Genomic DNA, 15,635 nt, shown 5'->3' with positions numbered 1-15,635 from the left:
CCTCGTATCTCCAAGTTTCAAATGTGTACATCTTTTGCCCTGCTTCATCATACAAGACCGTCGCACAAAACTAGTGAAAACAGCCGATCTACAAGCACACAACGCCTCGCATCGTGCGTTTGTAGATCTGCTGTTTTAACTAGTTTAGTACATTTTATAGATGATAAATACAAAACGAACGGTTTTGGACATACAAGGTTTCCACCCGACAATGACAATATGCTATAAATATAAGGTGCTGGGAGTGAGTCGTGAGAATTATAATGTAGGGGTGCCTCGGATTAAAAATAATATTTATGGGGTCCCTGAGACAAAAAAGTTTGGGAACCCCTGCTCTACACACTGTCTGACGCCTTGCTTTAGCGCAACCAAGGCAACTCGCCAAGAGAAGAACTCCCCGGTTGCAAGCAATCACCAAACCTGCCTATAGCAATTCGTGTCTTACGCTGACCATGGAAATGACACAACTAAAGAAAATCCCAACGGGCAGCTGAGTAAAAGGTTGTTCATTGTTAACGGCAGGTGTGTATCCATTGTTGTGTGCAGTTCTAGCCCTCCCAGTGCTGCCATTAAATCCTGTAATTACCTGAGCAGCACCTCCAGTGCTCGGTGCGCCCTTTGAAGCCACATGCCCACAGACACACTGAGGGACAGTGTAAGTGTGAGGAGCGAGAGCCTCTCACTGTCACATGATTCTGATATTTCCACCCCAGACACAGAGAGCGAGAGAGCCAAGGATGTAACCTAATTTGGACAACATGATGTATGTGCGAGTAACCAATTACCCAATTATCCTGTCATCCAGCACCCCAGAGGACAGGATGGCCGGGCCAGATAAAGGGTCTTCCATTCAGCAGTCTAACCTGTGTGTGTGTGTGTGTGTGTGTGTGTGTGTGTGTGTGTGTGTGTGTGTGTGTAATTGTGATGTCATACCCTTTGGTCACAAGTGTGGGCGGTGCACCTGCTTCCCTGGGTTCAGGGAGAGAAACCGCTGAGAGACAGGTGTCCTTACACCCAGTCAGTCAAGGAGTGTTATATTCTCCAAGTGGAAGCTGCAGAGATTCTGTCTCCATTTGTCATTTTGATTCATCAATTCCAATATCAATTTTACCTCAGTTTATCATCGGCATGTTGCTTATTTGAAGGAGGACTTCCCCTCCCTCAGAGCTTGATACAGCAGGGGTTTTCAAAGTGGGTGACGGGGCACCCTGGGGTGCCATGATGGCAGTCCAGGGGTGCTTAAAAAAAATATTTGCTAAAAAAAAATATTTAGTATCATTTTAAACTTGAAATACAAAGTTATTTTCAGTCAGTTCTAACCAAAATGTCTGTTATCTCAATGTTTTCCTCACATCATAATCGCTAAAATATGCTATAATTGCGACCGTAAGGTCGCAGTTTAGTATCAAAACCTCCACCGGCCGTCCGTCGGTCGATCGGTCGGTCGGTCGGTCGGTCGGTCGGTCACACGTCACACCTTTGCCCTGCTCATATCTCCGCATCAGTATGACATCACACCACATGTGTACACAAACCTTTGTGTACGTTGCTGTGGCAACAGTCTGTTGTTGCTGGTCTGTTAGTGTACGTTAGCAACCACCTTAGCAACCCCCTTTATACTGTAGGGCTCGTTTGTGTATTGTATGACATCACGCCACATCATCGGCTGAGGACTGTGTGATGTCATCATATCTCCATATATGGAGACATATGTTGCTCATGCCCAAATATGGGCTGGTGAGGTCAGACTTAGTGTGATGCGTAGGTTATCTCCATATATGGAGATTCAACTTCAATGAGTATATAAGACCGGCATTATCTACCGACAGCTGCTATAAGCCAACCCTGGCGATAAGGTCTGAGTCGAAGAAATGCTTCTTTCCTGGCAAGAATTGCCCCTTTATACTGTAGGGCTCGTTTGTGTATTGTATGACATCACGCCACATCATCGGCTGAGGACTGTGTGATGTCATCATATCTCCATATATGGAGACATAAGTTGCTCATGCCCAAATATGGGCTGGTGAGGTCAGACTTAGTGTGATGCGTAGGTTATCTCCATATATGGAGATTCAACTTCAATGAGTAACCATGGCAAACTGTCAACTGCCCGTATGTCTTGATAATTGGTAAAACAAACTTTTGGCCTATTTGTGGAGATAAGCGACCAACGGTCGCTTATCTCCCGATTAGGGAGTCTTACTGGTTATAAGGTGCTGGGAGTGAAAAGGATCAATGTTGTCACTGTCAGGCAAAAACCTTGTATCTCCAAGTTTCAAATATGTTTTTTGGTAGTGAAAATATTTTCACTATTTTAAATCGTTTTTAAAATAATAACACAAAAAGAGAAGGTTTTGGACACACAAGGTTTCCACCCGACAATGACGATTTAATGTAGGGGTGCCTTGGATGAAAAAACAAATATTCATGGGGTGCCCTGAGACAAAAATGTTTGGGAATCCCTGTGATACAGAACACAATACGAGGCAAAGGGGAAAATTGACGACATTGGACGGGAAAAGGCCACAGCAACATTGCAAGAGTATTGTGTTGCCCGTAACACCTGGGGAGCCAAACTCGTTCAGGGACGAGTTATGGCCACTAGGTGTCCCCCTGCCACAGGAAGTTATATCGTCCACAGACGAGGCAACAAACAGTTAACTTTTTGAGACTGCAGCTGCCCTTTGCATGACCTGAGTCCATTACGTCACCCAGTCAGTGAAGGCAGCCCCTCTGGGGAAGACATCACGGAAGGACTTATCATGCTTTACATTCTACTTTGAAACATAAGAACGGCTTTATCTCAGAATGACATGAAAACAGCCCCATGGAAGCAGAGAGCTGATTGTTTTCACGGCGACACTTTACCGCGATTTTTGGATTTTAGTTTCGCGAGCGTTTGTAAACAAATGGATTATCCTCCTCAATCTTCTCTGGACACGCACGTGCACACGCACAAAGCTTGCGAGGCACGTCAAAACAAAGCGTAAGTCAATGGTGGCAGCAGCAACAGCTATAAATGTTATAAACATTAGCAGCCCATGTGTTAAAGTGTGTACAATTTAACTCAGAGAGTAAACAAGACAGGGTCTGATAACGGCGTGGCTTCGATGTGGATCTCGGACTTCTTGCGGCCAGTGGGTGACGTGATCATTGACGTATGACACCTGTCACTCAATACTTTGAAATGAAACGGGGGGGGGGGGGGGGGGGGGGGTTACTTCCTTGACCGTGCTGGCAGTGTGCCCAAGACATTTGGCACTGACCAGTCAAGCAGTTTGCTAAATTACGTATACCCCGAACTCACGGCCCCGGAGACCCATTTCTAGATGGCTTTACTCTCACAGAGACACGCCGTTAAAACGGAGCCATCCGCTTTTCACGCTGAACAGAGTTAAATTGACATTCAGGATTTTTCAGTGCAGTGCTCTGCCCTCTACTACAGTTCTCAACCTTTTCAGGCCGCAAACCCCCCAAAATAATGATATTTTAACTGGGGACCCCCCACCCTACGAGCACTAAGAGTTGAGGTATTACATTTTGTATAACACGGTTCTATCGTGAAAATAGCCGATCTACATGCTCACAACGCGTTGCAACGCGAGGCGTTGTGACCATGTAGATCGGCTATTTTCACAATTTCCGCCTCTAATATTTGTCTCAATTTGGCCAAGATTTAATTTGTCATTTTAGAGGTATTAATACACTTCAACTTGATGTTGGTTTGTTTACTGTGGAGTGAGAAAACAATGTTGCACATTATGTTACTCATCTGGGGGACCGCCCAAAAGACCCCAGGGGGGTCCCGACCCACATGGTGAGAACCACAGCTCTACTACTACCTGACACTGCGTGCGGGGCTTGGTCATCATGACCGTAGCTGGCCCCCTGCATGGGAGGCAGCTGTTCAGTAATCTCACTGAGAGGCTATCCTATCCAGTACAGTGCTCTGGCCTGCCGGCCTGCCTGACCCACCCCAACCCCCACCCCCAACCACCTCACTTAATGGGATTATTTAAGTAGCACCTCCAGTCACCTGACGAATACACTGGCGAGTCGGTGGACGTGTCAGGCCTTCACATACATCAAAACTAGGGATGGGACGATCTATCGTGATAAAAAAAACAACAACACGATAATCGTATCGTGGAGATTTCATTCATTGTGATATCGTCCTCCGTCATGCACTGGGATCAATTCACCTTTTATTTGCCGAGCTGCATATCCGGTACCACTTAAACCCTCTATAAAATTGGTAAAAGGTACTTAAAATATACGCATTTGATACAGTCTTTTTTTCACTCTCTATCAAATGTCTTTGCCAAAAAATAGCCGATCTACAAGCTCAGAACGCGGCGCGATGCGACGTGTTGTGAGCCTGTAGATCTGCTATTTTTTGACAAATGTTCCACCCCGACTTTTTTTGTCACAATAATTGTGATATGACATTTTCATATCGTCCCATCCCTAAGCAAAACGCTGTCACGTGGATGCTACTGTACACGATGACCTCAGTGTGTGTAGTCTTAGACAGATTCAAATCTACAGCAGCCCCGGCTCAGCGGAGACGGCGCCGGAGTAGGGGATGTTTCAGTTGATGTGTCTGGAATGACGGACAGGTGTCGTACCTGAACCGTTAGAACAAAAGAGCAGCGAGACAGAGCCTGAAGGCCCCGCTAGTGTACCACAGACTGACTGTGGGGGGAGTAATACAACACCTCTCTAAACATATCTCTCTATCTCACGCGCACACGCGCAGGCGCACACGCGCACGCGCGCGCGCACACACACGAGGCAGAGCTGAAAGCAGGGGCGTCAATTGGGTATGGCAGGGGTATGCAGCTGCCATACCCTGGGTCCAGGGGGGAGAATACAAGTTACTTTAAAATATAAAAATCCATGAATGTCTCTTTGTCTATCTGTGCTGGTTATGTTGTTAAATTACATTAAAATCACTACAAATGCAAAATTTAACAAGGTATTATAATTATATTCTCCACACTTTTATTGCGACCGTAGGTCGCATTTACTACCAAAACCTCCACAGGCTGTCTGTGAGTGAGTGAGTCAGTGAGTCAGTGAGTCCGTCACACTTTTGCCCTGCTCATATCTCCACAACCGTTGCACCCATCCATGCCAAATTTTGCACACACACTCCTTGACTGCCAAACTACAACCTCCAAGGACCCCCGGAGCCCCAGGGACCCCCAGGTCCCTGGGGGACCCCCAGATGTAAAAAATGACCAAATGTGGTCACAGGTCACACTTTTTCCCTGCTCATATCTCCGCAACCGTTGACCCGATCCATGCCACATTTTGCACACACACTCCTTGCCTGCCAAACTACAACCTCCAAGGACCCGCCGAGCCCCAGGGACCCCCAGCTCCCTGGGGGACCCCCAAGTGTAAAAAATGACCAAATGTGCAAAAATGACCAAATGACCAACCCAACGGGGCTGCTGACGGGGAATTCCCGGGGACCACCCACTCCTCGTGCTCCAGAACGGATGCAAAAGTGGTGACGCCCCCAGTGGAGGACCCCCTCCACTGCAGCTCACATAAACTCCCGATTAGGGAGTCTTACTGGTTCTTCCCATCTTGACAGAATAGTAGCCTATATTCCCAGGTTCCTAACCCAAGCTACACAGGTGCAATTCATTATTGTTAATTGTGGCACGTTTACTAACATGCCAAGTTTAGCTGCACTTTAGCCCCATATAGAACCTCACCCGTCGCTGCATACTGTTGTGCTCGCACAACAGTATGCAGCGACGGTGAGGTTCAATATGGGGCTAGCTGCACTTGAACAACTGTTCCAGACTGCCATATCCAGCACAATAACCATAGAATTTTTTTGGGGAAAAAATAGAATGTACTTCTTAAAATAAATGTATCATACCTGTTGCTAAGGTATGGCAACATGACAGGTGTCTTGACACCAAGACACCAGTCATGTTGCCATACCTTACCCTTTTCTGAACTGACACCACTGGCTGAAAGCCTACACACGGGCAAAATCTAAGTGATATGTTCACCCAGTATTCCTTTTGTCACGCACAAAAGGCCCAAGAGGTAGGCTTTCCATTTGGTGTGAGACAGACAGCTGTATTTCATGTTGGCTACTTGGTAAAATGCGATGCTACCCCTATATCGAGTTACCATCGACTACAACAGTTTTGGGTAGGAGGGGGTGGGGGGTGGAATTGATGGCTATCAGCGACATTCAAGATGTGTCAAATAATACCACAACGAAATGTTAAACTGAAACTTTGGAGGAGGAAGACAAAAAAAAGGGGGAGGGGGGGGAGAGAAGAAAAAAAAGTCACACATAAGAATGCTCCCTAACGTATATCCTGACCCCTTGTTCTTCCCCATGGGCTCTTTTAATAGAACGGCTGTCCTCTGTGATATCAGAGAACAGTGGCTTCGTTCCTATATCTAGACAACAACCGTTTCTCAAAACAGCCTGGCAGGCGGGCGGGGCGGGCGGGCGGGCACAGGGCTATGTGGGTTCAGCTGGCCCTCTGGATATTTCAACACAGCTCTCAGCTAGAAGCCATCAGGGGTGGTTTCAACAACAGGGCCTTTAGGACCGTTCATTCAGGTGGCTTTCTGGGAGGTCAGCCCTGGTCCAGAGCCCCGATCTGTTCCTTCTACGCAGCCTAGTGATCCCTCTGCTGGTAGTCTGGCGTAGCCAGACAACTATTCCACAATCTCCGAATGCTATATACTGTAGCATACATGGGCAACTGGCGGCCCGGGGGCAACATGCGGCCCCCACCTTCACTTTATGCGGCCCGCAGGTTAATATTGGAGTACTGATATTGATGCAAACATGGAAAAAATTACCGGCTTTAATTACTTCAGTCTATATTAGTAGCTAAATGACTCGTAAAATTAAAATGTTATTGTTTTTTTATGTCCAAAGTATTTGTATTTAAGTTCACATAAGAAAGAACATATGAATGCATTTGAAATTTCAAAACAAAAGAAGAAAACGAAAGTAACTTTTCAGGATTCCAATTCAAAAATAGCAAAAATAGCAGATCTACAAGCTCAAAACACGTCGCTATATGCATTGTGGCCCTCTGGAGTGAGTGTGAAAATGTAGTGGCCCTCTCCATCATCAAAGTTGCCCACCCCTGCTATATAGAGTCTGGAACTACAGCTCCTGAACGGCGAGTAATGGAAGCTGGCACTTCCGTTCAAGAAAATATATTTTAAAATGTCAGCAAGCTAAATATGCTTATATGATTTTTATTCATATTAGGATAAATGTGCACGATGTGAGACGGAAACGGAAGTGAGGAGGAGGCTTCACTTCCACTTTAACCCGGGTAGGCGGGTACTCATCATTCTTCCTACGTTACCCCATGACCGGAGCATTTGCAAATCGCGTGAGTCAACAGTCTGGCCACGCGAGACACGTCCACCACTAGGGCTGTCCCCACTGTGACATTTTACATGACGATTTATTGTCACTCAAATAATTGCAAATAACGATTTAATTGTGTTTTTTTTGTCGTTGACAATTACATTTCTGTTTGGCTTTTAGGCTTTGAAGTTGCACATGGCAGATATGACACATGTTAACCTAAATATACAAAGAAAGGACTGACATATTTCACAACTTTATACTTAAAAATGAACATTGATAGTGGAAATAGCAGATCTACCAGCTCACAACGCGTCACATCATGAAAATGTTTTAAATTATATGAACATTTTTCAACATGGAAAACGATCGATTATGATGATTATGTCAAATTATTGCGATTACACGATTATGTAATAATTTCGACAGGCCGATCCACCACTGCTATGCGGGGCGGGGATAAGCCCCATCTTTGGGTCTCTAGATCAGTGGTTCACAAACCTTTTAGCTCAATACCAAAAAGAGAATGTTTGTCCGGGAACCAAGCTAGTGAAAATGGCAGATGTACTGTACAATGGCAGATCTGACGTTTTAATTTAGGGAATTTCTTGGATAATATTTTATTTATTCATGACATTATTTTTGAACTCATGAAAATGTGTGCATTTTTGTGAAAATCCTTTTGGCTATTTTCACCATTTCTGTTTAGTGTTTACTAATCTTTTGTGGAATTTCTACGATTTTTTTCATTTATTCATTCATTGAAATGACTGATTAATGATAATGATTGCATTCTTTTTATTCATCACAATCTTGGGAATGTTTTTGAAAATCTTTTGAAATAATAATTAAAAACTATTTAGGAAACCAAAAAATTAAGGGACCCATAAAAATGTGTCCGTGACCCACAAATGGGTCCCGACCAGGCCTGGAAATTCGTCCTTTTAGGGGCACGGACACTTGGCCTTTTGGTGTTGGTGGCCATTTTTGAGGGCACAAAGGCCAAATGCCAGGGCAGGAAGTCCATCAAATAAAACAAGATTTTAGTCCATTGAAATAATTAATTGAATGTAAGTTTTTTTAATTATTATTATTTCTTTATTTGAATGTGTATGACTATCTGCAGTGAAATAAATTATGGTATTTACAATCTGATCCATGCTCATCCCTGCACCAAAAAAAAGTTACTGGATTGATTTAACGATGGGGACTCAGGGGAGTTAAGAATTCAGAATCTCTTCAAAAGACACTGGTGTCTACATGACAAAAGAGACACTGGTGTCTATGTATTGACAAGAAAGAGACAGAGGAGAAAGTGGTACAGTCGGCTGGGGCATTAACTATAAGGCCACTGTGGCCTCAGAGCATGCCATTATTTGGAGGGGCACAAGGCCAAACTGAAGGGCAACGACGGCCATAGCTTTCATGGCCTCCCTGAAATTCCTGCCCTGGTCCCGACCCACAGTTTGGGAAACAGCGTTCTAGACTGTCAGCAGGGTCAAAAGGTGAATGATAAATAAACCCCACGTGTCAGGAGCCTGGGCTCCAGGAGATCACCTACATCACATTAAACCAGGACAGTAATGTAAAGAGAGTGTTCCCTCCATACACACCCATCCAACCCTGTTGATAATCATTGTGTTCTCAATTTAAAGTCCCTCCGAATGAGAAAATGACTAAATATGAAGGTGCGGGGCATCTGGGAGCCACGCTTCCTCTGAGAAGCTATGGAGTGACCCCTGCCTCCGTTCAGCCAACCGTCTTCATTTTAATTAAAAATCTTTCATTACAGTGAGAGTTATGGGGCAGCAGTCTGGAATATAGTTGGCAGTTATGTATACATGACTATACGTCTGCAATCTCTGCTACTGCACTAACACTATCAGTTAATGTAACAGTATGTATACACGTACAGTTGAAATCATAAATATCAGTTTGGGGGTCCTTCACATGAAAAGGTTTGAGCACCACTGACACAGTAGTCTCTCAAGAACAGAATAACTGAGCTCCAGTTAAGTGAAAAGGACCTTTTCTTTGACGACGGCTGGCCAGATTGCTGACATAGAAACACAGGTTTTTCAAAAAACCTTAGAAGGATTCAAAAGACACTTATAGAATCCGGTCAAAATTCTAATTTTCACAATTTTTCAAAAATAGCAGATCTACAAGCTCGCAGCGCGGCACTCGCTGAGATTGTATATCTGCTATTTTTCAATAGTTAAAGCATAAAATAATGATACACTATAATGTGTACCTGTTCTAAATGGGTTAAATATCTTCTGCTTTATATCGCTTTTTTCCTCCATCATGCCAATTCAACCATGCTCATGAAACAGTGATTTTATACCTGCTGCTATATTATATACTGTATTATGCTTCCTATTCCTGTCTGCATAAGAAGCATTTCTGCCTTCTGAATTGGATATTTGATTCGACCCTGTAGCTTCCTATTATTTGCCTGGTTCTTTTCTTCTCTATTCTTTCTTTCCCTATTCAAGCTCGTCCTTGAAACTGCAATTGTTGGGAGCTTGTACACAAAACTATTTCACTAACTCTTTTACACCTGTAATCATGTGATGTGACAATAAAGTTTATTCTGAGTTGCGTGAATTAAATGTTTAACACCAGTAAGACTCCCTAATCGGGAGATAAGCGACCGTCAGGTTGCATACACAAACTTTAGAAGGCAATTGTAGCCAATCAGGAGGGAATATGGGAAATGGGACAGATCCATGCTGATGACATGACTTTAGAGATCCTGTGTACCGCTTTGCGTGATTTTAAGGACAAATTCTGTAGGAGCAGTGTCCAAAACTTAGCAAGAATCGTCCAGAAGAGGAGCTAGAAGAGGGCCATGTGAGAAATGAGGGTGTGGCAGCCAAGGAGTGTGTGCGCAAAGTTTGGCATGGATCGGGGCAACGGTGGCGGAGATATGAGTAGGGGAAAAGTGTGACGTGTAACGTGACTGACTGACTGACTGACAGCCGGTGGAGGTTTTGATAGTAACTGCGACCTCGGTCGCAACTAAAATGAGCATGAGAAAATGAACTCAAACTAAGCAGAAATAGCCAATCTAGAACGCACACGTGTCACATCCCAAAGCGTTGTGAGTTTTTGAAATTATTCGAAATGTTTTGACAATCTTTGAAAGATTCAGCCTTTAATGCTAAGTCTAAAATATGGATGTCGGGTTGAGGTGGTTGAAATAGAATGTGTATGCAATCGTCTCTATGTGAAATTAAACATTTAGAGTGAATTGGATGCATGATTAGACAAGAACCATATCTTCATTGGTTAGAATTAGAATGTACAGGACGAGCCGAGAAACAAAACAAGAAAAATGTCTTTGGCCATCCATCAACTATAACTGAGAGGAATACAGTGCAAGGGTATTTGCTGCAAGTACGTGCATGTGAACTGTTTATAGCTCCGTATTGGTGAATTGCTTCTTCCCACTGCCATGTTTATCATATGTCAAACAGGCGGGAGGGAAAAAAATGACCCGCATTTGGGAAAGGAAATGATTTAGAGGAGGCAAAGGAGAGGGTATCAATTATTCCCAGCTGAAAAAAAAAAGCTGTGAATGAAGGAGGTGCAAAGGGCCAAAGGTGGCGCATATAGCACCAACAGTTGTCAGCCTCACAAAGAGCCACGCTGAAAAGCCAATCTCATATTGCAGCCCGAGAGGTTACCTTGCTTTAACGAGCTGCCTTCCCATGGAAAAGCACTTGGAGACAAAACAGCCCAGAGACAAGAGGGGTGATGTCACCCCCTCCACCGCAAAGCGCTGAACCCTAACTGTGTACATTTCAGGGCTCATTTATAATCTCACAAAGCAAGGGAGAGAGCCATCGCAATATATGAGGGGACACATAAACAATAATAATGACCCCCGTCATAAAAGACGATCACCATCTCTCCCTGTCTCTTCAGACGCACGTCAGCGTGGTATACTTTTGCGGGGTAAATGGATGCTGTGTGTGTGTGTGTGTGTGTGTGTTGGGGGTGGTGGGGGGTTTTACATACCACTTCCTCATCGGAGAGCTCCCGTCCCTGGATGCTGCTACTGTCGCGGACGGCCTGTTGGTGCCTCTTGCCCTTGGTGTGGCTGAACAGGTGCACCTCCGAGGTGATCTGCGAACGCAAACACAGCAGTCAGGGGTCACTGCTGAGGACACAATGAAGACATGGGCAGGAAGGGGTCAGTGGTCAGCGGAGTCTCCCCCGGGAGGCTGGAGAAACAATATGCTACAGGGACACAACCTGACCCCCCCATCCCCTGCCCTTTGCGCTAGGTCACAGAGTAGCTGACAATTACACTGGAGGACTGTTAGTGCTTGGAAATGAAAGATTTATTTATCCTTGGTGTCAAAAGTTGTTGGGACAGGGGAAATATTTCATCCACGGCAACGATATTAGTTGCTAGTTAGTTCTTAGTTGAGTTATTTTTTTTTTCATCACTACTCGAGCAACTAGAAGTTGGTGAATCGACTCAAGAAGAAAGAAATTGCCCAAAATGGTAAATATTTCTGTTATGCCTATCCTACCCTCTACATGTCATTTCCAACTGAGATACAATATATTTCCAAATAGTAGATGGGTACCTAATAGATGGGTACCCATTTTGCATGTCAGACGCCATTCAAATAAAAGTTGAAAATAGCCGCCTGGTTTTTTAAACGCCTGGGGTCCAAATCGATTTTGCGTATTAAACGCCCGGGCTACTACTTGTAAATGGAAATATACAGGGTACCTCACTGGCCCTGAATTATTACACTTTACTGCCGAATGCCGACTTAAGAGTCAGATTAACACATTCCCTGCCAAAGAAACCCTATGTCTATGTCTCTCTCTTCTTCACGGACCAATTTCAATATGTAACCGGAACCGGAAGCAGATATCGTCCTTCCCAGCCCTGGGATCGTGTACACTCTGTTTAAACATAATGGGACGCAAGTACAGAACGGAGCAACGTTTTTTCACGTTTCTAGTTTTTTTTTTTCAAGCTGTGAACGACGTACACACGCACGATGCATGGTCCGTGTCCGATCGTGCACGATGGACACTCTCGCGCCCACATTAAAAGGTAAGAGAAGACTGGCAGAGAAAGACTTCCCCGAGATTCTCGGGTGGTCGCGACCAATGATGTGACCAACCTGTGTGAAAAAATCACACTTGTGTGAACTGAGCGGTGGAGGCTGAGTGTGTGTGTGTGTGTGTGTGTGTGTGTGCGTGCGTGCGTGTGTGTGTGTATTTGTGTGTGTGAATGTGAGTGTGAGTGTGCCTAGCTGGCCTGAACAACAGCGCCCCTCCCTTAACATGTGTGGTCAGAAAAGCTATAGCAGCCAGGCTACATACACCACAGGCTACATACAGACAGACAGACACACACACACGGATACACACACGGCCACGCTATGGAGACGGTGTGACCACCGCTCAAAAACGCCCCATAGACAAATACCATGGGGTGGAAAGGGGAGTTTGGGAATGGCCACAAGTGGAGGCAGGTGTGGATCAGGCAACAGTGTTGTTCCCTCAGTGCTGGAACAAAGCCCACTGTCAGATGGCCTGTGTTTAATGTCATTAAATAGAGTGCTTGCTGCTGCTGACCCATCCATGATCTCTGGTGTCAGACGCTGGCCAAGGTCATCTGACATTTTAACAAGATTCCCACTATCACCCCCTACATCCTCCTCTTTATCTGATGCCGCTTGTGAGCCTCAAGGAGTCTCGAGCCTGAGCTATACTTATTCGCTCGTGGCGGAAATAGCAGATCTACAAGCTCACAACACCTCGCTCTGCGACGCGTAGCGAGCTTTGTAGGTCTGCCATTTTCGGTGCACGACACCGGCACGCAACCAAGTATAAATCGGGCCTCAGTCACCCTTGCAGCCATGACCGTCGGCTCATCACAGATAAATGTGTTTGCCTGTGGATTTGTTGCCTGTCACTAGAGAGAGAGAAAGAGAGAGAGATGAGAGAGGGAGAGGAGAGAGAAGAGAGAGAGAGAGAGAGGGAGAGAGAGGAGAGAGAAGAGAGAGAGAGAAAAAAAGGGAGCATCATCAAGGCCAGACGTAAATCTCAGAGATTTATCCTGGAGTTCATGTTTAATCAATGCAGTTAAATCCTCGTTTAAATGCGCTCTCTTCCCAAAAATCCTCTGAATCACCTTCCAGTCAGCATTTTTGTATGCACGGAGCCTGCCAATAAAGCGGTGCCCACGGACACTTTGCTGCAAGCCGCCGGTGTCTCTATGTATCTTCTTCCCTCACGTCTACGCAAACCAGCGAGACCCACAAATTACACTTGGAAGTGAGATAATTAAGTAAAAGGTGAACATCGACTTGATAATGGAATAAGCCAATTAGAAGGCCATGCAACATGCCAAGGTGTTTTCCATGCTGTATGAAAACCTAAATGCTGGGTATAAACGGTGCATTTATTATAGAGTGGAATCACTACTGTGATGAACCTGACGATAAAACCTTTTTTATCAAGGTCAACGGAAGGCAAACAGATGGTTTGCAACTCATTGAAACTGAGCAGCGGTGTCTTAGCCTAGCCTGTACCAGGGGTTTTCAAACATTTTTTATTCAGGTCACCCCTGTAAATAAGCTTTTCATCCACGGCACCCCTGAATTAGACTGTTAATTTTTTTCTTATATCTTGTATCATATTACGCTACATAAATAGGCAAATCTTTCTCTCTAAGATGCAGTATGTAACCGTGAAATATCTATTTCCATCAGAACGACTCAAAATAACTTTATAGTCTACTTGATGTTTAACTATTGAACCACAGCATCCCTATTCTGGGGGGAAGTTTTTTTTTTTTTTTTTTTTGATGAGAGTTGGGGTAGATGGAAAAATAACTCATGAAGTACAGTGCAAATCAGGTCTGTTTTACAAAGCATAGAGCAGGGGTTGACAGTTGACACCAAGATCTCTGAGGCACCAAGATCTACAGGTCATGTTCTACTTGCCCAAAGGTCATGCCCACTTGCCCGAAAAGTAAATCGTCCATTATAAAATGATAGGTAAGATTTTAATTCCCGCTCAATTTAACACGTATTTCTTTACTTTCTAGGGCTATGCGATAAAAAATTACTTAATACCTCCAAATCCAAATACCTACAAACAGTAGCTATGATTGAATGTGTCTATGGTTTCACACTTGTTAATTTATATTTTTAAGTGTAGCAACAGTAAAAACAGCACATTATAGGTAAACAGTGCTCTTATTTTACATTGCACAGACCAGAAGACAGAGCGCGCTGGTGACGTCCAGGTGTTTAGACAGATATCTCGTTTTTATAGACGGTTGCGTCCCCTCTGAAATGTCAAAAGCAAACTTCACCTGCTGTCCGCAAATTGTATTTACCTGCCGGGGGCAGGTGGGCAAGCCTTAGTGTCAATGCCTGATAGAGGGTCTACTGTAAGTGGTTAAACTTACTGAGGCTGCTTTACTGATATTGATGAATTCCAAATATAATCAGATTATTCTGAGGCACCCCTGGACTGGCATCACGGCACCCACTTTGGGAAACCTGGGCCCTGGGTACAAAGATTCACTGCAGGCCCCCCATGAATGTTCTTCATAGGTGGAGGGGGTTTAACCCATTTAGACTGGGAATGCATTATTACGCATTACTTTGTGCTTTAACTATCGAAAAATAGTAGATATACAAGCTTGTAAATCTGCTATTTTTGAAAAATCGTGAAAATCCTTCTAACGTTTTTTGAAAAACCTATGTTTCTATGTCAGTGGTGCACAAACTCTTTCATGTGAAGGACCCCCAAAATGATATGTATTTGGCCACGGACCCCCATCTTAAAATATTGAGTTTCAGAGACCCCCCAGAAGCAAAATTTGAGTTACAAATATTCGCTTAAAAAAATACACATGATTTGCACACATTTTCACGACTTTTCAAAAACAGCCGCGCCGTGAGCGTGTATATCTGCTATTTTTCCAATAGCTAAAGTATAAAATAATTAAGGCCCCCTCCACCTCCTTGCCCCCCCCCTCCCCCTTGTGACGCCCCTGTACGTACCACCACGTTACACAGCGAGCAGTGCTTCTTGCGCTCGTACGGCGTCAGCTTGGGGGCGTAGTCGGTGTTGGCATGTCTGCCGCTGCTGAGCTCAGCGGCCTTCTCTTTCCTCTGCTCCATCTGCTCCATGTGTCGACGGCTGCTTTCGTCATGCTGGAAGGGGAAGGAGCCAGACAGGACGGTCACAGGGGGAAACGGGCAAA

At 44.6% G+C, this 15,635-nt stretch overlaps 1 protein-coding gene across 2 annotated transcripts in view; it reads right to left on the bottom strand.

Moving 5' to 3' along the window:
- Window positions 1-15,635, bottom strand: part of scaper (S-phase cyclin A-associated protein in the ER) — a 117,355-nt gene that overhangs the window by 65,514 nt on the left and 36,206 nt on the right. For both annotated transcript variants that reach the window (XM_080736316.1, XM_080736317.1), the window contains 2 exons: window positions 15,433-15,585; window positions 11,402-11,509 (listed from right to left, as the gene is read on the bottom strand). In XM_080736316.1, coding sequence (XP_080592442.1) covers window positions 11,402-11,509; window positions 15,433-15,585 — 261 coding nt within the window. The remainder of the gene's footprint in view (window positions 1-11,401; window positions 11,510-15,432; window positions 15,586-15,635) is intronic.

This window comes from Nannobrachium achirus (assembly GCF_963921795.1).
Source record: "Nannobrachium achirus genome assembly, chromosome: 11".
In the NCBI taxonomy this organism is placed as follows: Eukaryota; Metazoa; Chordata; class Actinopteri; order Myctophiformes; family Myctophidae; genus Nannobrachium; species Nannobrachium achirus.
This window is presented reverse-complemented; position numbering and strand designations above follow the sequence as displayed.